At 48.5% G+C, this 23123-nt stretch overlaps 1 protein-coding gene across 1 annotated transcript; it reads right to left on the bottom strand.

Annotated features, from left to right (window-relative positions):
* Nucleotides 1-19342, bottom strand: LOC144487033 (CD209 antigen-like protein C). Its single transcript, XM_078205078.1, has 6 exons — nucleotides 19192-19342; nucleotides 16216-16335; nucleotides 5988-6089; nucleotides 4914-5056; nucleotides 1977-2083; nucleotides 1-415 (listed from the first exon to the last, which is right to left on the bottom strand). Exons 1-6 carry the CDS (start codon nucleotides 19319-19321, stop codon nucleotides 223-225), a joined length of 795 nt encoding a protein of 264 aa, XP_078061204.1. The 5' UTR covers nucleotides 19322-19342; the 3' UTR covers nucleotides 1-222.
* Between the last annotated feature and the right edge of the window lie 3781 nt (nucleotides 19343-23123).

Here is a 23123-nt window from a genome sequence, read left to right as displayed (position 1 = left end):
ACACACTGGGGAACAGAGGGATATAGAGAGAGGACACACTGGGGAACACAGGGATATAGAGAGAGGACACACTGGGGAACAGAGGGACATACTGAGAGGACGCACAGGGGGATATATGGACAGTGGGAGTGTGGGGTGGGGGGGGGGTGTTGAGGGTAATGGAGGAGGGGGTGGGGATATTTACACAATCCTGAGTCTCTCGTTCTGTGTCCCAGTCTCTCTTCAGGGACAATATTTCTCAAAGGCAGCTGCCCCGATGCTGGATGGAGCCAGTTTCTCACAGATAAAAGGGAACTCCATGGAACAAGGGACATCATTCCAGCCAAATACATCTTCACCGTCTACTTTCGAAACTGTTCCACAGTGTTCATCACCATTCCAATTATCCGGTTGGTTCTTCAGCCAATGAGATTTACTGGGAATGTGGAAAAATAGCCATTAAATTCCTTTCAGAGATAGGAAAATATTCCAGCAAACCCGCATCAATCCCAAACTAATCCCACTTTCCCACACTTTCCGCAGAGCCCCGAATCCATCCCCGAACTAATCCCACTGCCCCGCTCTCTCCCCATAGCCCTGTGTCAATCCCAATCTAATCCCACTGTCCCGCTCTCTCCCCATAGCCCTGTGTCAATCCCAATCTAATCCCACTGTTCCACTCTCTCCCCATAGCCCTGTATCGATCCCCAAACTAATCCCACTGCCCCACTCTCTCCCCATAGCCCTGTATCGATCCCCAAACTAATCCCACTGTCCCATCTCTCCCCATAGCCCTGTATCAATCCCAAACTAATCCCACTGCCCCACTCTCTCCTCATAGCACCGTACCCATCCCCATACTAATCCCACAGCCCCACTCTATCCCCATAGCCCTGTATCAATCCTAAACTAATCCCACTGCCCCACTCTATCCCCATAGCCCTGTATCAATCCCCAAACTAATCCCACTGTCCCACTCTCTCCCCATAGCCCTGTATCAATACCAAACTAATCCCACTGCCCCATTCTCCCCATAGCCCCGTATCAATCCCAAACTAATCCCACTGCCCCACTCTCTCCCCACAGCCCTGTATCAATCCCCAAACTAATCCCACTGTCCCACTCTCTCCCCATAGCCCTGTATCAATCCCCAAACTAATCCCACTGTCCCACTCACTCCCCATAGCCCTGTATCAATCCCCAAACTAATCCCACTGCCCCACTCTCTCCCCATAGCCCTGTATCAATCCCCAAACTAATCCCACTGTCCCACTCCCTCCCCATAACCCTGTATCAATCACAAACTAATCCCACTGCCCCACTCTCTCCCCATAGCCCTGTATCAATCCCCAAACAAATCCCACTGTCCCACCTCTCTCCCCATAGCCCTGAATCAATCCCCAAAATAATCCCACTACCCCATTCTCTCCCAATCGCCCTGCATCAAATCCCAAACTAATACAACCGTCCCACTCTCGCCCCATAGCCCTGTACCAATCCCGAAACTAATCCCACTGTCCCACTCTCTCCTCATAGCTCCGTATCCATCCCCAAACTAATCCCACGACCCCGCACTATCCCCATAGCCCTGTATCAATCCCGAAACTAATCCCGCTGCCCCACACTCTCCCCATAGCCCTGTATCAATCCCCAAACTAATTCCACTGCCCCACTCTCTCCACATAGCCCTGTATCAATCCCAAACTAATCCGACTGTCCCACTCTCTCCCCATAGCCCTGTATCAATCCCAAACTAATCCCACTGCCCCACTCTCTCCCCATAGCCCTGTATCAATCCCAAACTAATCCCACTGCCCCACTCTCTCCCCATAGCCCTGTATCAATCCCCAAACTATTCCCACTGTCCCGCTCACTCCCCATAGCCCTGTATCAATCCCAAACTAATCCCACTGCCCCGCTCTCTCCCCATAGCCCTGTATCAATCCCCAAACTAATCCCACTGTCCCACTCTGTCCTAGTGCGATGTTCGGACTCACCTCACTGGGGTCCCATCCACCCATTTCCAGTTTCCTTCACTCTTTCCATCTGTGAGTCCAATAAAATATTGTTTATTCTTGTTCGGCATGGATTTGATTGCAAAATTCTAGAGAAGAAACAAGTTTGTGGAGTTACTGTCACTGCCTCAACTCACACACACAGCTCCTTATCTCTGTGTTCACTCTGTATCTAACCCCGTGCTGTACCTGTCCTGGGAGTGTTTGATGGGGGACAGTGTAGAGGGAGCTTTACTCTGTATCTAACCCCGTGCTGTACCTGTCCTGGGAGTGTTTGATGGGGGACAGTGTAGAGGGAGCTTTACTCTGTATCTAACCCCGTGCTGTACCTGTCCTGGGAGTGTTGATGGGGGACAGTGTAGAGGGAGCTTTACTCTGTATCTAACCCCGTGCTGTACCTGTCCTGGGAGTGTTTGATGGGGACAGTGTAGAGGGAGCTTTACTCTGTATCTAACCCCGTGCTGTACCTGTCCTGGGAGTGTTTGATGGGGGACAGTGTAGAGGGAGCTTTACTCTGTATCTAACCCCGTGCTGTACCTGTCCTGGGAGTGTTTGATGGGGGACAGTGTCGAGGGAGCTTTACTCTGTATCTAACCCCGTGCTGTACCTGTCCTGGGAGTGTTTGATGGGGACAGTGTAGAGGGAGCTTTACTCTGTATCTAACCCCGTGCTGTACCTGTCCCGGGAGTGTTTGATGGGGAGAGTGTAGAGGGAGATTTACTCTTTATCGAACCCCGTGCTGTACCTGTCCTGGGAGTGTTTGATGTGGGACAGTGTCGAGGGAGCTTTACTCTGTGTCTAACCCCGTGCTGTACCTGTCCTGGGAGTGTTTGATGGGGGACAGTGCAGAGGGAGCTTTACTCTGTATCTAACACCGTGCTGTACCTGTCCTGGGAGTGTTTGATGGGGGACAGTGTAGAGGGAGCTTTACTCTGTATCGAACTCCGTGCTGTACCTGTCCTGGGAGTGTTTGATGGGGACAGTGTAGAGGGCGCTTTACTCTGTATCTAACCCCGTGCTGTACCTGTCCTGGGAGTGTTTGATGGGGGACAGTGTAGAGGGAGCTTTACTCTGTATCTAACCCCGTGCTGTACCCGTCCTGGGAGTGTTTGATGGGGGACAGTGTAGAGGGAGCTTTACTCTTTATCTAACCCCATGCTGTACCTGTCCTGGGAGTGTTTGATGGGGACAGTGTAGAGGGAGCTTTACTCTGTATCTAACCCCATGCTGTACCTGTCCTGGGAGTGTTTGATGGGGACAGTGTAGAGGGAGCTTTACTCTGTATCTAACCCCGTGCTGTACCTGTCCTGGGAGTGTTTGATGGGACAGTGCAGAGGGAGCTTTACTCTGTATCTAACCCCGTGCTGTACCTGTCCTGGGAGTGTTTGATGGGGACAGTGCAGAGGGAGCTTTACTCTGTATCTAACCCCGTGCTGTACCTGTCCTGGGAGTGTTTGATGGGGGACAGTGCAGAGGGAGCTTTACTCTGTATCTAACCCCGTGCTGTACCTGTCCTGGGAGTGTTTGATGGGGGGCTGTGTAGAGGGAGCTTTAATCTATATCTAACCCCGTGCTGTACCTGTCCTGGGTGTGTTTGATGGGGGACAGTGTAGAGGGAGCTTTACTCTGTATCTAACCCCGTGCTGTACCTGTCCTGGGAGTGTTTGACAGGGGAGAGTGGAGAGGGAGATTACTCTGTATCTAACCCCGTGCTGTACCTGTCCTGGGAGTGTTTGACAGGGGCGAGTGGAGAGGGAGATTACTCTGTATCTAACCCCGTGATGTACCTGTCCTGGGAGTGTTTGATGGGGGATAGTGTAGAGGGACCTTTACTCTGTATCTCACCCCGTGCTGTACCTGTCCTGGGAGTGTTTGATGGGGGACAGTGTAGAGGGTGCTTTACTCTGTATCTAACCCCGTGCTGTACCTGTCCTGGGGGTGTTTGATGGGGACAGTGTAGAGGGAGCTTTACTCTGTATCTAACCCCGTGCTGTACCTGTCCTGGGAGTGTTTGATGGGGACAGTGCAGAGGGAGCTTTACTCTGTATCTAACCCCGTGCTGTACCAGTCCTGGGAGTGTTTGATGGGGACAGTGTCGAGGGAGCTTTACTCTGTATCTAACCCCGTGCTGTACCTGTCCTGGGAGTGTTTGATGGGGGACAGTATAGAGGGAGCTTTACTCTGTATCTAACCCCGTGCTGTACCTGTCCTGGGAGTTTTTGATGGGGGACAGTGTAGAGGGAGCTTTACTCTGTATCTAACCCCGTGCTGTACCTGTCCTGGGAGTGTTTAATGGGGGACAGTGTAGAGGGAGCTTTACTCTGTATCTAACCCCGTGCTGTACCTGTCCTGGGAGTGTTTGATGGGGGACAGTGTAGAGGGAGCTTTACTCTGTATCTAACCCCGTGCTGTACCTGTCCTGGGAGTGTTTGATGGGGGCAGTGTAGAGGGAGCTTTACTCTGTATCTAACCCCATGCTGTACCTGTCCTGGGAGTGTTTGATGGGGGACAGTGTAGAGGGAGCTTTACTCTGTATCTAACCCCGTGCTGTACCTGTCCTGGGAGTGTTTGATGGGGGGACAGTGCAGAGGGAGTTTTACTCTGTATCTAACCCCGTGCTGTACCTGTCCTGGGAGTGTTTGATGGGGACAGTGTCGAGGGAGCTTTACTCTGTATCTAACCCCGTGCTGTACCTGTCCTGGGAGTGTTTGATGGGGGGACAGTGCAGAGGGAGTTTTACTCTGTATCTAACCCCGTGCTGTACCTGTCCTGGGAGTCTTTGATGGGGACAGTGTAGAGGGAGCTTTACTCTGTATCTAACCCCGTGCTGTACCTGTCCTGGGAGTGTTTGATGGGGGGACAGTGCAGGGGGATATTTTCTCTCTAACACATTCTGACAGGTGTTGCTGTCATTCTCACCAGTTCCTGGTCTGTTTTGATGATGAGGAGGTGTGAGTTTAGGGATTCACATTCTCGCTTTGCCGTGTTCCAGTTAACTTTCACTCTGGAGAATCTGTAGCAGATTTGATTGTGAAGTTTCCAGCCACTCGGACAGAGAGAATCTGAGAAATAATAAATAATTCATTCGGTGAAATACATTAAAAATTCAGAGCAGGAGAAGGCCATTCAGCCCCTCTCTCTCCAGCCTGTTACACAGGAACAGGAGGAGGCCATTCAGCCCCTCTCTCTCTCTCCCTCGAGCCTGTTACACAGGAACAGGAGGAGGCCATTCAGCCCCTCTCTCTCTCCAGCCTGTTACACAGGAACAGGAGAAGGCCATTCAGCCCCTCTCTCTTTCTCCCTCGAGCCTGTTACACAGGAACAGGAGGAGGCCATTCAGCCCCTCTCTCTCTCCAGCCTGTTACACAGGAACAGGAGAAGGCCATTCAGCCCCTCTCTCTCTCTCCCTCGAGCCTGTTACACAGGAACAGGAGGAGGACATTCAGCCCCCCTCTCTCTCTCCAGCCTGTTACACAGGAACAGGAGGAGGCCATTCAGCCCCTCTCTCTCTCTCTCTCTCGAGCCTGTTACACAGGAACAGGAGGAGGCCATTCAGCCCCTCTTTCCAGCCTGTTACACAGGAACAGGAGGAGGCCATTCAGCCCCTCTCTCTCCAGCCTGTTACACAGGAACAGGAGGAGGCCATTCAGCCCCTCCCTCTCTCCAGCCTGTTACACAGGAACAGGAGGAGGCCATTCAGCCCCTCCCTCTCTCCAGCCTGTTACACAGGAACAGAAGGAGGCCATTCAGCCCCTCTCTCTCTCTCTCTCCAGCCTGTTACACAGGAACAGGAGGAGGCCATTCAGCCCATCACCTGTTGCAATCTGCCAGAATAACCGCTCAGGTCACAGAGTCCTTGTTGCTGCGTGGACATTGTGGCGTACTGAGACGGATTTGGTAGGTCGTGGTGGTCAGGATTGAGGGGCATCTGTTAATAGACAGAGGGTACAACACTGGGCAGTGGGCGCAGTGTGTCCCCTGGCACAAACTCACCTGAGTGGTGTCGGAGCAATCTACACAGCGATCTTGCAATCTCGGACGCATTCTGGAACTTTCCATCCAGCTCCAACAATAGATCTTTCCTCATCTGATGTTCTGAGAAATAGAACGTGTCAGAGTGGGGATGAACCAGTGAGAATCCGCTCCCGGGTTTGAATGTATGAGTAAACTAAATTTCGAATTTATCAATAAAAAGAGTTTCCCGCAAGTTACTAAATTCTTTGACACCAAAAACAGACAGTTTGGAGAAACAACGGCACAAATTATCTCAAACTAAAACATCTCTGCTTTCTGAGGGAGGGGGAGAAAATAAAATAACTTACATGTGCCTCGCTTCCCCGTCCATCTATATATATTATATAAAAATCAGAGTGTTACAGTGAGGGGTGTGGGATATATCAGAGTGTTACAGTGAGGGGTGTGGGGTATATCAGAGTGTTACAGTGAGGGGTGTGGGGTATATCAGAGTGTTACAGTGAGGGGTGTGGGATATATCAGTGTGTTACAGTGAGGGGTGTGGGGTATATCAGAGTGTTACAGTGAGGGGTGTGGGATATATCAGAGTGTTACAGTGAGGGGTGTGGGATATATCCGAGTGTTACAGTGAGGGGTGTGGGATATATCAGAGTGTTACAGTGAGGGGTGTGGGATATATCCGAGTGTTACAGTGAGGGGTGTGGGATGTATCAGAGTGTTACAGTGAGGGGTGTGGGATATATCAGAGTGTTACAGTGAGGGGTGTGGGGTATATCAGAGTGTTACAGTGAGGGGTGTGGGATATATCAGAGTGTTACAGTGAGGGGTGTGGGATATATCAGAGTGTTACAGTGAGGGGTGTGGGATATATCAGAGTGTTACAGTGAGGGGTGTGGGATATATCAGAGTGTTACAGTGAGGGGTGTGGGGTATATCAGAGTGTTACAGTGAGGGGTGTGGGATATATCAGATTGTTACAGTGAGGGGTGTGGGATATATCAGAGTGTTACAGTGAGGGGTGTGGGGTATATCAGAGTGTTACAGTGAGGGGTGTGGGATGTATCAGAGTGTTACAGTGAGGGGTGTGGGGTATATCAGAGTGTTACAGTGAGGAGTGTGGGGTATATCAGAGTGTTACAGTGAGGGGTGCGGGATATATCAGAGTGTTACAGTGAGGGGTGTGGGATATATCAGAGTGTTACAGTGAGGGGTGTGGGATATATCAGAGTGTTACAGTGAGGGGTGTGGGATATATCAGAGTGTTACAGTGAGGGGTGTGGGGTATATCAGAGTGTTACAGTGAGGGGTGCGGGATATATCAGAGTGTTACAGTGAGGGGTGTGGGATATATCAGAGTGTTACAGTGAGGGGTGTGGGATATATCAGAGTGTTACAGTGAGGGGTGTGGGATATATCAGAGTGTTACAGTGAGGGGTGTGGGGTATATCAGAGTGTTACAGTGAGGGGTGTGGGATATATCAGATTGTTACAGTGAGGGGTGTGGGATATATCAGAGTGTTACAGTGAGGGGTGTGGGGTATATCAGAGTGTTACAGTGAGGGGTGCGGGATATATCAGAGTGTTACAGTGAGGGGTGTGGGATATATCAGAGTGTTACAGTGAGGGGTGTTGGATATATCAGAGTGTTACAGTGAGGGGTGTGGGATATATCAGAGTGTTACAGTGAGGGGTGTGGGGTATATCAGAGTGTTACAGTGAGGGGTGCGGGATATATCAGAGTGTTACAGTGAGGGGTGTGGGATATATCAGAGTGTTACAGTGAGGGGTGTGGGGTATATCAGAGTGTTACAGTGAGGGGTGTGGGATATATCAGAGTGTTACAGTGAGGGGTGTGGGATATATCAGAGTGTTACAGTGAGGGGTGTGGGATATATCAGAGTGTTACAGTGAGGGGTGTGGGGTATATCAGAGTGTTACAGTGAGGGGTGTGGGATATATCAGAGTGTTACAGTGAGGGGTGTGGGATATATCAGAGTGTTACAGTGAGGGGTGTGGGATATATCAGAGTGTTACAGTGAGGGGTGTGGGATATATCAGAGTGTTACAGTGAGGGGTGTGGGATATATCAGAGTGTTACAGTGAGGGGTGTGGGATATATCAGAGTGTTACAGTGAGGGGTGTGGGGTATATCAGAGTGTTACAGTGAGGGGTGTGGGATATGTCAGAGTGTTACAGTGAGGGGTGTGGGATATATCAGAGTGTTACAGTGAGGGGTGTGGGATATATCAGAGTGTTACAGTGAGGGGTGTGGGATATATCAGAGTGTTCAGTGAGGGGTGTGGGATACATCAGAGTGTTACAGTGAGGGGTGTGGGATATATCAGAGTGTTACAGTGAGGTGTCTGGGATATATCAGAGTGTTGCAGTGAGGAGTGTGGGATATATCAGAGTGTTACAGTGAGGGGTGTGGGATATATCAGAGTGTTACAGTGAGGGGTGTGGGATCTATCAGATTGTTACAGTGAGGGGTGTGGGATATATCAGAGTGTTACAGTGACGGGTGTGGGATACATCAGATTGTTACAGTGAGGGGTGTGGGATATATCAGAGTGTTACAGTGAGGGGTGTGGGGTATATCAGAGTGTTACAGTGAGGGTAGAGGGATATATCAGAGTGTTACAGTGAGGGGTGTGGGATATATCAGAGTGTTCCAGTGTGGGGTGTGAGAAATATCAGAGTGTTACAGTGAGGGGTGTGGGATATATCAGAGTGTTACAGTGAGGGGTGTGGGATATATCAGAGTGTTACAGTGAGGGGTGTGGGATATATCAGAGTGTTACAGTGAGGGGTGTGGGATATATCAGAGTGTTACAGTGAGGGGTGTGGGATATGTCAGAGTGTTACAGTGAGGGGTGTGGGATATATCAGAGTGTTACAGTGAGGGGTGTGGGATATATCAGAGTGTTACAGTGAGGGGTGTGGGATATATCAGAGTGTTACAGTGAGGGGTGTGGGATATATCAGAGTGTTACAGTGAGGGGTGTGGGGTATATCAGAGTGTCACAGTGAGGGGTGTGGGTTATGTCAGAGTGTTACAGTGAGGGATGTGGGGTATATCAGAGTGTTTCAGTGAGGGGTGTGGTGTATATCAGAGTGTTACAGTGAGGGGTGTGGGATATATCAGAGTGTTACAGTGAGAGGTGTGGGATATATCAGAGTGTTACAGTGAGGGGTGTGGGATATATCAGAGTGTTACAGTGAGGGGTGTGGGATTTCTCAGAGTGTTACAGTGAGGGGTGTGGGATATATCAGAGTGTTACAGTGAGGGGTGTGGGGTATATCAGTGTGTTACAGTGAGGGGTGTGGGATATATCAGGGTGTTACAGTGACGGGTTTGGGATATATCAGAGTGTTACAGTGAGGGGTGTGGGATATATCACTGTGTTTCAGTGAGGGGTGTGGGATATATCAGAGTGTTACAGTGAGGGGTGTGGGATATATCAGAGTGTTACAGTGAGTGGTGTGGGATATATCAGAGTGTTACAGTGAGGGGTGTGGGATATATCAGAGTGTTACAGTGAGGGGTGTGGGATTTCTCAGAGTGTTACAGTGAGGGGTGTGGGATATATCAGAGTGTTACAGTGAGGGGTGTGGGGTATATCAGTGTGTTACAGTGAGGGGTGTGGGATATATCAGGGTGTTACAGTGACGGGTTTGGGATATATCAGAGTGTTACAGTGAGGGGTGTGGGATATATCACTGTGTTTCAGTGAGGGGTGTGGGATATATCAGAGTGTTACAGTGAGGGGTGTGGGATATATCAGAGTGTTACAGTGAGTGGTGTGGGATATATCAGAGTGTTACAGTGAGGGGTGTGGGATATATCAGAGTGTTACAGTGAGGGGTGTGGGGTATATCAGAGTGTCACAGTGAGGGGTGTGGGGTATATCAGAGTGTTACAGTGAGGGGTGTGGGATATATCAGAGTGTTACAGTGAGGGGTGTGGGATATATCAGAGTGTTACAGTGAGGGGTGTGGGGTATATCAGAGTGTCACAGTGAGGGGTGTGGGTTATGTCAGAGTGTTACAGTGAGGGATGTGGGGTATATCAGAGTGTTACAGTGAGGGATGTGGGATATATCAGAGTGTTACAGTGAGGGGTGTGGGATATATCAGAGTGTTACAGTGAGGGGTGTGGGATATATCAGAGTGTTTCAGTGAGGGGTGTGGTGTATATCAGAGTGTTACAGTGAGGGGTGTGGGATATATCAGAGTGTTACAGTGAGAGGTGTGGGATATATCAGAGTGTTACAGTGAGGGGTGTGGGATATATCAGAGTGTTACAGTGAGGGGTGTGGGATTTCTCAGAGTGTTACAGTGAGGGGTGTGGGATATATCAGAGTGTTACAGTGAGGGGTGTGGGGTATATCAGTGTGTTACAGTGGGGGGTGTGGGATATATCAGGGTGTTACAGTTACGGGTTTGGGATATATCAGAGTGTTACAGTGAGGGGTGTGGGATATATCACTGTGTTTCAGTGAGGGGTGTGGGATATATCAGAGTGTTACAGTGAGGGGTGTGGGACATATCAGAGTGTTACAGTGAGTGGTGTGGGATATATCAGAGTGTTACAGTGAGGGGTGTGGGATATATCAGAGTGTTACAGTGAGGGGTGTGGGGTATATCAGAGTGTCACAGTGAGGGGTGTGGGGTATGTCAGAGTGTTACAGTGTGGGATGTGGGGTATATCAGAGTGTTACAGTGAGGGATGTGGGATATATCAGAGTGTTACAGTGAGGGGTGTGGGGTATATCACTGGGTTTCAGTGAGGGGTGTGGGATATATCAGAGTGTTACAGTGAGGGGTGTGGGATATATCAGAGTGTTACAGTGAGGTGTGTGGGATATATCAGAGTGTTACAGTGAGGGGTGTGGGATATATCAGACTGTTACAGTGAGGGGTGTCGGATATATCCGAGTGTTACAGTGAGGTGTGTGGGATATATCAGTGTGTTGCAATGAGGGGTGTGGGATATATCACTGTGTTTCAGTGAGGGGTGTGGGGTATATCAGAGTGTTACAGTGAGAGCTGTGTGATATATCACTGTGTTTCAGTGAGGGGTGTGGGATATATCAGAGTGTTACAGTGAGGGTTGTGGGATATATCAGAGTGTTACAGTGAGGGGTGTGGGATATATCCGAGTGTTACAGTGAGGGGTGTGGGATATATCAGTGTGTTACAGTGAGGGGTGTGGGATATATCAGAGTGTTACAGTGAGGGGTGTGGGGTATATCAGATTGTTACAGTGAGGGGTGTGGGATATACCAGAGTGTTACAGTGAGGGGTGTGGGGTATATCAGAGTGTTACAGTGAGGGGTGTGGGATATATCAGGGTGTTACAGTGAGGGGTGTGGGATATATCAGGGTGTAACAGTGAGGGGTGTGGGAGATATCAGAGTGTTACAGTGAGGGGTGTGGGATATATCACTGTGTTTCAGTGAGGGGTGTGGGATATATCAGAGTGTTGCAGTGAGGGGTGTGGGATATATCAGAGTGTTACAGTGAGGGGTGTGGGATATATCAGAGTGTTACAGTGAGGGGTGTGGGATATATCAGAGTGTTACAGTGAGGGGTGTGGGGTATATCAGTGTGTTACAGTGAGGGGTGTGGGATATATCAGAGTGTTACAGTGACGGGTTTGGGATATATCAGAGTGTTACAGTGAGGGGTGTGGGATATATCACTGTGTTTCAGTGAGGGGTGTGGGATATATCAGAGTGTTACAGTGAGGGGTGTGGGATATATCAGAGTGTTACAGTGAGGGGTGTGGGATATATCAGAGTGTTACAGTGAGGGGTGTGGGATATATCAGAGTGTTACAGTGAGGGGTGTGGGATATGTCAGAGTGTTACAGTGAGGGGTGTGGGATATATCAGAGTGTTACAGTGAGGGGTGTGGGATATATCAGAGTGTTACAGTGAGGGGTGTGGGATATATCAGAGTGTGACAGTGAGGGGTGTGGGATATATCAGAGTGTTACAGTGAGGGGTGTGGGGTATATCAGAGTGTCATAGTGAGGGGTGTGGGTTATGTCAGAGTGTTACAGTGAGGGATGTGGGGTATCTCAGAGTGTTACAGTGAGGGATGTGGGATATATCAGAGTGTTACAGTGAGGGGTGTGGGATATATCAGAGTGTTACAGTGAGGGGTGTGGGATATATCAGAGTGTTTCAGTGAGGGGTGTGGTGTATATCAGAGTGTTACAGTGAGGGGTGTGGGATATATCAGAGTGTTACAGTGAGAGGTGTGGCATATATCAGAGTGTTACAGTGAGGGGTATGGGATATATCAGAGTGTTACAGTGAGGGGTGTGGGATATATCAGAGTGTTACAGTGAGGGGTGTGGGATATATCAGAGTGTTACAGTGAGGGGTGTGGGATATATCAGAGTGTTACAGTGAGGGGTGTGGGATATATCAGAGTGTTACAGTGAAGGGTGTGGGATATATCAGAGTGTTACAGTGAGGGGTGTGGGGTATATCAGAGTGTCACAGTGAGGGGTGTGGGTTATGTCAGAGTGTTACAGTGAGGGATGTGGGGTATATCAGAGTGTTACAGTGAGGGATGTGGGATATATCAGAGTGTTACAGTAAGGGGTGTGGGATATATCAGAGTGTTACAGTGAGGGGTGTGGGATATATCAGAGTGTTTCAGTGAGGGGTGTGGTGTATATCAGAGTGTTACAGTGAGGGGTGTGGGATATATCAGAGTGTTACAGTGAGAGGTATTCGATATATCAGAGTGTTACAGTGAGGGGTGTGGGATATATCAGTGTGTTACAGTGAGGGGTGTGGGATATATCAGAGTGTTACAGTGAGGGGTGTGGGGTATATCAGAGTGTTACAGTGAGGGGTGTGGGGGATATCACTGGGTTTCAGTGAGGGGTGTGGGATATATCAGAGTGTTTCAGTGAGGGGTGTGGGATATACCAGAGTGTTACAGTGAGGGGTGTGGGATATATCAGAGCGTTACAGTGAGGGGTGTGGGATATATCAGGGTGTTACAGTGAGGGGTGTGGGATATATCAGAGTGTTACAGTGAGGGGTGTGGGATATATCAGAGTGTTACAGTGAGTGGTGTGGGATATATCAGAGTGTTACAGTGAGGGGTGTGGGATATATCAGAGTGTTACAGTGAGGGGTGTGGGGTATATCAGAGTGTCACAGTGAGGGGTGTGGGATATATCAGAGTGTTACAGTGAGGGGTGTGGGGTATATCAGAGTGTTACAGTGAGGGGTGTGGGATATGTCAGAGTGTTACAGTGAGGGATGTGGTGTATATCAGAGTGTTACAGTGAGGGATGTGGGAGATATCAGAGTGTTACAGTGAGGGGTGTGGGATATGTCAGAGTGTTACAGTGAGGGGTGTGGGATATGTCAGAGTGTTACAGTGAGGGGTGTGGGATATGTCAGAGTGTTACAGTGAGGGATGTGGGGTATATCAGAGTGTTACAGTGAGGGATGTGGGATATATCAGAGTGTTACAGTGAGGGGTGTGGGATATGTCAGAGTGTTACAGTGAGGGATGTGGGGTATATCAGAGTGTTACAGTGAGGGATGTGGGATATATCAGAGTGTTACAGTGAGGGGTGTGGGGTATATCACTGGGTTTCAGTGAGGGGTGTGGGATATATCAGAGTGTTACAGTGAGGGGTGTGGGATATATCAGAGTGTTACAGTGAGGTGTGTGGGATATATCAGAGTGTTACAGTGAGGGGTGTGGGATATATCAGACTGTTACAGTGAGGTGTGTGGGATATATCAGTGTGTTGCAATGAGGGGTGTGGGGTATATCAGAGTGTTACAGTGAGGGCTGTGTGATATATCACTGTGTTTCAGTGAGGGGTGTGGGATATATCAGAGTGTTACAGTGAGGGTTGTGGGATATATCAGAGTGTTACAGTGAGGGGTGTGGGACATATCCGAATGTTACAGTGAGGGGTGTGGGATATATCAGTGTGTTACAGTGAGGGGTGTGGGATATATCAGAGTGTTACAGTGAGGGGTGTGGGGTATATCAGATTGTTACAGTGAGGGGTGTGGGATATACCAGAGTGTTACAGTGAGGGGTGTGGGGTGTATCAGTGTGTTACAATGAGGGGTGTGGGATATATCAGGGTGTTACAGTGAGGGGTGTGGGATATATCAGGGTGTTACAGTGAGGGGTGTGGGATATATCAGAGTGTTACAGTGAGGGGTGTGGGATATATCACTGTGTTTCAGTGAGGGGTGTGGGATATATCAGAGTGTTACAGTGAGGGGTGTGGGATATATCAGAGTGTTACAGTGAGGGGTGTGGGATATATCAGAGTGTTACAGTGAGGGGTGTGGGATATATCAGAGTGTTACAGTGAGGGGTGTGGGGTATATCAGTGTGTTACAGTGAGGGGTGTGGGATATATCAGAGTGTTACAGTGACGGGTTTGGGATATATCAGAGTGTTACAGTGAGGGGTGTGGGATATATCACTGTGTTTCAGTGAGGGGTGTGGGATATATCAGAGTGTTACAGTGAGGGGTGTGGGATATATCAGAGTGTTACAGTGAGGGGTGTGGGATATATCAGAGTGTTACAGTGAGGGGTGTGGGATATATCAGAGTGTTACAGTGAGGGGTGTGGGGTATGTCAGAGTGTTACAGTGAGGGGTGTGGGATATATCAGAGTGTTACAGTGAGGGGTGTGGGATATATCAGAGTGTTACAGTGAGGGGTGTGGGATATATCAGAGTGTCACAGTGAGGGGTGTGGGTTATGTCAGAGTGTTACAGTGAGGGATGTGGGGTATATCAGAGTGTTACAGTGAGGGATGTGGGATATATCAGAGTGTTACAGTGAGGGGTGTGGGATATATCAGAGTGTTACAGTGAGGGGTGTGGGATATATCAGAGTGTTTCAGTGAGGGGTGTGGTGTATATCAGAGTGTTACAGTGAGGGGTGTGGGATATATCAGAGTGTTACAGTGAGAGGTGTGGGATATATCAGAGTGTTACAGTGAGGGGTATGGGATATATCAGAGTGTTACAGTGAGGGGTGTGGGATATATCAGAGTGTTACAGTGAGGGGTGTGGGATATATCAGAGTGTTACAGTGAGGGGTGTGGGATATATCAGAGTGTTACAGTGAGGGGTGTGGTGTATATCAGAGTGTTACAGTGAGGGGTGTGGGATATGTCAGAGTGTTACAGTGAGAGGTATGGGATATATCAGAGTGTTACAGTGAGGGGTGTGGGATATATCAGTGTGTTCCAGTGAGGGGTGTGGGATATATCAGAGTGTTACAGTGAGGGGTGTGCGATATATCAGTGTGTTTCAGTGAGGGGTGTGGGATATATCAGTGTGTTTCAGTGAGGGGTGTGGGGTATATCAGAGTGTTACAGTGAGGGGTGTGGGATATATCAGTTTGTTACAGTGAGGGATGTGGGATATATCAGAGTGTTACAGTGAGGGGTGTGCGATATATCAGTGTGTTTCAGTGAGGGGTGTGGGATATATCAATTTGCTATGTTCAGCAGTGTTGGATATATCATAATTATGAAACATTAATCTTGTGATATATCAGAGTTTTCCTATCATGTCGGTATGATGTGAAATTAATTACTAAGTGTTGCAATCTATCATTTCATTTTTTCCTCATTGAAATCTGAGCTCTGCCAAAAAATGGCTGCTGTAAGTCACATGATTTATTTTCACACAATGTTCAGTAAATTCCCAAGAGAGTTTACTGGACTAATGTCCAATGCTCCTCCTTTTCTGTGTGTCTCAATCTCTTCTCTCCACATCCCCATCAACATGAGACATGTTTTGTAAATTCTGTTTCAGATATTTGAACCCACCTGAACTGTAATTCCTCCGTGCATTATCGCTCAGTGGACTCGAAGCTTCTGGACTAACATGAACTGATCTACATATCAGTGGTGATTATTATTTGAACATTCCTCCAAGTTGACATATCTCCTCTCTCCTCATTTTGCCTTGTGTGTGATTATATATTTGTGACTATTCCCCGGGTTTGAATGTATGAGTAAATTAAACTTCTAATTTAACCTTGCAGTGAGTTCACAGCAAGTTACTTGACACAGTGATGTCACAGGGTTTGTTTACCACTGCACAAATTATTAAACAATTAAAGAATCCCTGGTTACTGAAGGAGGACTGAGAAAATAAAGAATTTAGTTTCCCCTCCCCTCCCCTCTCTGTAACGGTTACAGTGCGAGACACATTTACCTACCCTGGACTCTCAGTCCAAAAGCAATGGCCAGACTGACGATTAAGACAATGAGGGCGATTAGGCCCAGATGTGTTGAAGTTATTGAGCATCTTCCTCCAGCTGTTTCCTGTCCAAATTCATCTGTAATAGAGAAGTTCAGAATGTTGTGAAACTTGTACAAATTTACGGGACAGAGAATTAGAAACATAGAAAAACAACAGCACAAAACAGGCCCTTCGGCCCCACAAGTTGTGCCGAACATATCCCTACCTTTTAGGTCTACCTATAACCCTCCATCTTATTAAGCTCCATGTACTCATCCAGGAGTCTCTTAAAAGACCCTATTGAGTTTGCCTCCACCACCACTGACGGCAGCCGATTCCACTGGCCCACCACCCTCTGTGTGAAAAACTTCCCCCCAACATTTCCCCTGTACCTCCCCCCCAGCACCTTAAACCTGTGTCCTCTCGTAGCAGACATTTCCACCCTGGGAAAAAGCCTCTGAGAGTCCACCCAATCTATGCCTCTCAACATCTTATATACCTCTATTAGGTCTCCTTTCATCCTACGTCTCTCCAAGGAGAAAAGACCGAGCTCCCTCAGCCTATCCTCATAAGGCATGCCACTCAATCCAGGCAACATCCTTGTAAGTCTCCTCTGCACCCTTTCAATCTTTTCCACATCCTTCCTGTAATGAGGCGACCAGAACTGAGCACAGTACTCCAAGTGGGGTCTGACGAGGGTCTTATATAGCTCGAATTGTGAGAACTATACACACGGGGTTAAATACAGAGCAAAGTACTCGACAATGTCCCCATCAAACACTCCCAGGACAGGTACAGCACGGGGTTAGATACAGAGTAAAGCTCCCTCTACACTGTCCCCATCAAACACTCCCAGGACAGGTACAGCACGGGGTTAGATACAGAGTAAAGCTCCCTCTACACTGTCCCCCATCAAACACCCGCAGGAGAGGTACAGTACGGGGTTAGATACAGAGTAAAGCTCCCTCTACACTATCCCCATCAAACACTCCCAGGACAGGAACAGCACGGGGTTAGATACAGAGTAAAGCTCCCTCTACACTGTCCACATCAAACACCCGCAGGAGAGGTACAGTACGGGGTTAGATACAGAGTAAAGCTCCCTCTACACTGTCCCCCATCAAACACTCCCAGGATAGGTACAGCACGGGGTTAGATACAGAGTAAAGCTCCCATCTACACTGTCCCCATCAAACACTCCCAGGACAGGTACAGCACGGGGTTAGATACAGAGTATAGCTCCCTCTACACTGTCCCCATCAAACACTCCCAGGACAGCTCCAGCCCAGTGTTAAATACAGAGTAAAGCTCCCTCTACCCTGTCCCCCATCGAACACTCCCAGGACAGGTACAGCATGGGGTTTGATACAGAGTAAAGCTCCCTCTACACTGTCCCCATCAAACACTCCCAGGACAGGTACAGCACGGTGTTAGATACAGAGTAAAGCTCCCTCTACACTGTCCCCATCAAACACTCCCAGGACAGGTACAGCATGGGGTTAGATACAGAGTAAAGTTCCCGCTACACTGTCCCCATCAAACACTCCCAGGACAGGTCCAGCACGGGGTTAGATACAGAGTAAAGCTCCCTCTACACTGTCCCCATCAAACACTCCCAGGACAGGTACAGCACGGGGTTAGATACAGAGTAAAGCTCCCTCTACACTGTCCCCCATCAAACACTCCCAGGACAGGTACAGCACGGGGTTAGATACAGAGTAAAGCTCCCTCTACACTGTCCCCCATCAAACACTCCCAGGACAGGTACAGCACGGGGTTAGATACAGAGTAAAGCTCCCTCTACACTGTCCCCCATCAAACACTCCCAGGATAGGTACAGCACGGGGTTAGATACAGAGTAAAGCTCCCTCTACACTGTCCCCCATCAAACACTCCCAGGACAGGTACAGCACGGGGTTAGATTCAGAGTAAAGCTCCCTCTCCACTGTCCCCATCAAACACTCCCAGGACAGGTACAGCACGGGGTTAGTTACAGAGTAAAGCTCCCTCTACACTGTCCCCCATCAAACACTCCCTGGACAGGTACAGCACGGGGTTTGATACAGAGTAAAGCTCCCTCTACACTGTCCCCATCAAACACTCCCAGGACAGGTACAGCACGGGGTTAGATACAGAGTAAAGCTCCCTCTACACTGTCCCCCATCAAACACTCCCAGGACAGGTACAGCACGGGGTTAGATACAGAGTAAAGCTCCCTCTACACTGTCCCCATCAAACACTCCCAGGACAGGTACAGCACGGGGTTAGATACAGAGTAAAGCTCCCTCAACACTGTCCCCATCAAACACTCCCAGGACAGGTACAGCACGGGGTTAGATACAGAGTAAAGCTCCCTCTACACTGTCCCCCATCAAACACTCCCAGGACAGGTACAGCACGGGGTTAGATACAGAGTAAAGCTCCCTCTACACTGTCCCCCATCAAACACTCCCAGGACAGGGACAGCACGGGGTTAGATACAGAGTAAAGCTCCCTCTACACTGTCCCCATCAAACACTCCCAGGACAGGTACAGCACGGGGTTAGATACAGAGTAAAGCTCCCTCTACACTGTCCCCCACTGTCCCTCTCTCGTTGGAATTATCGCCCTCATCTCCGTGTCTCTCTCCCTCTCTCTCTTACCCTCTCTCTCTCTCTCTCTGTCTCTCTCCATGTCTCTCTCTCTCTCTCTTTCTTACCCTCTCTCTCTCACTGTCTCTCTCTCTCTCTCTGTCTCTCTCTCTCTGTCTCTCTCTCTCTCTGTCCTTGTCTCTATCCCACCCTCTCTCTCTGTCTCTCTCTCTCTTACCCTCTCTCTCTCTCTCTCTGTCTCTCTCTCTCTGTCTCTGTCTATCTTTCTCTGTCTCTATCCCTCCCTCTCTCTCTGTCTCTATCCCTCCGTCTCCCTCTCTATCTCTCTCTCTCTCTGCTTCTCTATTAAGAATTTCTCTTACCTGCTCTGGGTGTTGTTCTGTCCTTGTTCTTTCCTCGCGTATTGATATAGACTCCATCCGGCTTCATTCTTTGTGTCTGTCTGTCCCCCTCTGTCTCTCTCTCTCTGCCTCCCTCACTTTCACCCTCCATTCCTCTCCCGTCTCCTTCTCTCTCTCCCACTTGTGTCTCAGTCTCTCCTCAGAGTCGATGTGAGTGTGAGAACTTCCTTCAAACTCTTTGTGACGGTTGGTTCCTTTCGCAATGCCCCTTCCCCTGAGATCGGAGTGAGAGACTGGTTGTACTGACTCCCTGGGCACCAACCTCTCAGACTCAATCTCTCTCTCTCTCTCCATCTCTCAAACTCTCCAATTGGTTTGTGTCCAATTACCTCTCTGTCTCTCTCTGTCTCTCTTCCTCTCTCAAGCTCTCTCTGTCTCTTTCTGCTTCTTTCTCTGTTCCTCAGTGGTTAACACTGCTGTCTCACAGCGCCAGCAACCCCGGTTCGATTCCCCGCTTGGGTCACAATCTGTGCAGAGTCTGCACATTCTCCCCGTGTCTGCGTGGGTTTCCTCTGGGCGCTCCGACTTCCTCCCACAGTCCGAAAGACGTGCTGGTTAGGGTGCATTGGGCCGTGCTAAATTCTCCTTCAGTGTACCCAAACAGGGGCCGGAGTGTGGCGACGAGGGGATTTTCACAGTAACTTCATTGCAGTGTTAAGGTAAGCCAACTCGTGACACTAATAAATAAGCTAAACCTCATCAAACTCTCCCTGTCTCTTCCTCCCTCTCTCTTCATCTCTCTCTCTGAAGATTTCTACCTTTCTCTTTCACTTGCGTGCTTGACTTCCAAGTTGAATGTTGGATTGGAAAAGGAACATATACAATTGGGAGATCGTAAAGGTGAAAGGCAAAATAATCAGTTAAATTGATACATATTGGAGCCAGAAGGTCATATAACGAAAACTTGATCTGTTCTGGAGAGTGGAAATTCTAAAGCCTTGTATACCTGGAGTATTGGGCAAAGTTTTGGTTCCCATCTTTGAGGAAAGATGTAGTGACATTGGAGGCAGTTCAGAGGAGGTTCACTAGATTGATTCCAGGGATGAGGGGATTGTCGAATGAAGAGAGATTGAACAGTTGAGGCCCAAATTCTCTGGAATTGAGAAGAATGAGGGGAGATCAAATTGAGGTGTACAAGATGACAAAAGGTTATGGGTAAAGTAGACGTGGAGCGGATGCTTCCTCTTGTTGTACATTCGAGGATGAGAGGTCATCGTCTGAGGATAAGGAGCAGCAAATTTAAAACAGAGTTGAGGAGGAACGACTTCTCCCAAAGGGTTGTGAATCTGTGGAATTCGCTGCCCCAAATCGCGGTGGATGCCGGGACAGTGAGTAAATTTAAGGAAGAGTTGGACAGATTTTTAATTGGGAATGGGGTTGAAGGGTTATGGGGGGGAGGCAGGAAAATGGGGATGAGGAGCGTATCAGCCATGATAGAATGGCGGAGCGGACTCGATGGGCCGAGTGGCCTAATTCTGCTCCTATATCTTATGAACTAATGAAATTATTTTCCCGAGAGTGGCAGGGAAATGTTTGGGACTTTAACTGGATGTTTCGCATTGAGACAATCTGTTAGGACTGTTGCCTTGGAAAGGGGTGTTATGCATGATTTTATTGAGGACAATGTGCTCTGAGGAATTGTACCAGAATGTAAATGCTTTGATTACAGAGTGTTTGTTTAAGTCTTTCCCCCGATGCAGTTGTTCTACAGCTGTCTGCCTGGAGTGTGTGGGTTCTGGCGGGCTTTTGGGCATAATTCCCTGAGCAAGACCTGTTTTTCCAGTGCTCCTGTTTTCATTATTGTTCCTGTTATTCTCATTCTGCTGAGTTACTGGTCATTGTTAAACTTTGCAATTAGCCGTTAAATTTAAGAGAATCATCTTAAAGAAAACGCATTCCATGACCTTCTTTGTGTCACCAAGTTACCGTGTCACCCTGGCGACGAGGAAAAAATTGGAAAATGAAGGGAAAACATTGTGTTTCCATGTTCAGTATGACAACACGGGATCGCATGCCATGAGCAGCTGGTTAGAAGATTCATCAGTAGTCTACTGTAGGTCGCAACACAACCGTCAAGCTTCTGTCAGGGTTTCCGAGAGTGTGTGGGCTTTTGGAGGGATCTCCAGTCTGCAAGAGCATGTTCCTGAAAACAAGGACTGTTTTTCTAGTGCTCCTGTTTTCAAACACTTGTTCATGTTCTGCTGAGTTTCTGTTATTGTTAAACATCGTTAATTATTGATATAAGGAAGATCATTCCTGAACCAGCACATTAAACAACCTTAGTTGTGGTCTCCAGTGACCACAGACATGTTGTTAGAAGGCACTGTTAATTGTGGGAAGTTATTCCCTGTGTTTTCAGATGTTACTGGTATTCTTTATTTCAATAAATGTTTAAATTCAAAAGATAAAATCATTATAAGAGGTCAGATGGTTAATTACCCTGATTTCAGATACATCCTCATAATATACAAATTGCAAACTGTTGTGGCAGCTTCTCTTTTTTTCCCTTTGGGGTTTGGGCAGACGGGCACTGACCATCTACAGTGCCAGGACATGTGGAAAAAACATTGAACCAACCATTCGAAGTATGTAAGCTTCCAAAAAAGAAAGATTTTATTTCTTGCAAATGCCGGGTGGGATGATTCCCGGTTTGTTTTCCAGGATCCGTCTCCGATACAAAGTCTGGGCAACAAATGTAAAGCTTTTAGTAATTAGGTTTCACAACAGTGTTCAGTGCAAACTTCAAAAACAGCAAAAGATCCAGACACGGGGACGTGGAGAACAAACACGGTGGAACAGAGGGATATAGAGAGAGGACACACTGGGGAACAGAGGGATATAGAGAGAGGACACACTGGGGAACAGAGGGATATAGAGAGAGGACACACTGGGGAACAGAGGGATACAGAGAGAGGACACACTGGGGAACAGAGGGATATAGAGAGAGGACACACTGGGGAACAGAGGGATACAGAGAGAGGGCACACTGGGGAACAGAGGGATATAGAGAGAGGACACACTGGGGAACAGAGGGATACAGAGAGAGGACACACTGGGGAACAGAGGGATATAGAGAGAGGACACACTGGGGAACAGAGGGATATAGAGAGAGGACACACTGGGGAACAGAGGGATATAGAGAGAGGACACACTGGGGAACAGAGGGATATAGAGAGAGGGCACACTGGGGAACAGAGGGATATAGAGAGAGGACACACTGGGGAACAGAGGGATATAGAGAGAGGGCACACTGGGGAACAGAGGGATATAGAGAGAGGACACACTGGGGAACAGAGGGATATAGAGAGAGGACACACTGGGGAACAGAGGGATATAGAGATAGGACACACTGGGGAACAGAGAGAAATAGAGAGAGGACACACTGGGGAACAGAGGGATATAGAGAGAGGACGCACTGGGGAACAGAGGGATATAGAAAGGACACACTGGGGAACAGAGGGATATAGAGAGAGGACACACTGGGGAACAGAGGGATATAGAGAGAGGACACACTGGGGAACAGAGGGATATAGAGAGAGGACACACTGGGGAACAGAGGGGGATAGAGAGAGGACACACTGGGGAACAGAGGGATATAGAGAGAGGGCACACTGGGGAACAGAGGGATATAGAGAGAGGACACACTGGGGAACAGAGGGATATAGAGAGAGGATACACTGGGGAACAGAGGGATATAGAGAGAGGACACACTGTGGAACAGAGGGATACAGGGAGAGGACACATAAGAACATAAGAAATAGGAGCCGGATTAGGCCATCTAGCCCCTTGAGCCTGCCCCGCCATTCAACAAGATCATGGCTGATCTGAAGCGAATCAGTTCCACTTACCCGCCTGCTCCCCATATCCCTTAATTCCCTTGTCGATCAGAAATC

The sequence above is a fragment of the Mustelus asterias genome, unplaced genomic scaffold (assembly GCF_964213995.1).
Source record: "Mustelus asterias unplaced genomic scaffold, sMusAst1.hap1.1 HAP1_SCAFFOLD_555, whole genome shotgun sequence".
Taxonomy (NCBI): Eukaryota; Metazoa; Chordata; class Chondrichthyes; order Carcharhiniformes; family Triakidae; genus Mustelus; species Mustelus asterias.
Note: the sequence above shows the minus strand (reverse complement) of the source record. Positions and strands in the feature narration are given on the sequence as shown.

Coding starts and splice junctions, on each gene's coding strand:
- LOC144487033 (XM_078205078.1), bottom strand. CDS start 19,321: ATGGAGGGTGAAAGTGAGGGAGGCAGAGAGAGAGAGACAGAGGGGGAC. Junction 16,336..19,191: donor CAGAACAACACCCAGAGCAG/GTAAGAGAAATT, acceptor TCTCTATTACAG/ATGAATTTGGACAGGAAACA. Junction 5,057..5,987: donor ATTGCTCCGACACCACTCAG/GTGAGTTTGTGC, acceptor ATTATTTCTCAG/ATTCTCTCTGTCCGAGTGGC.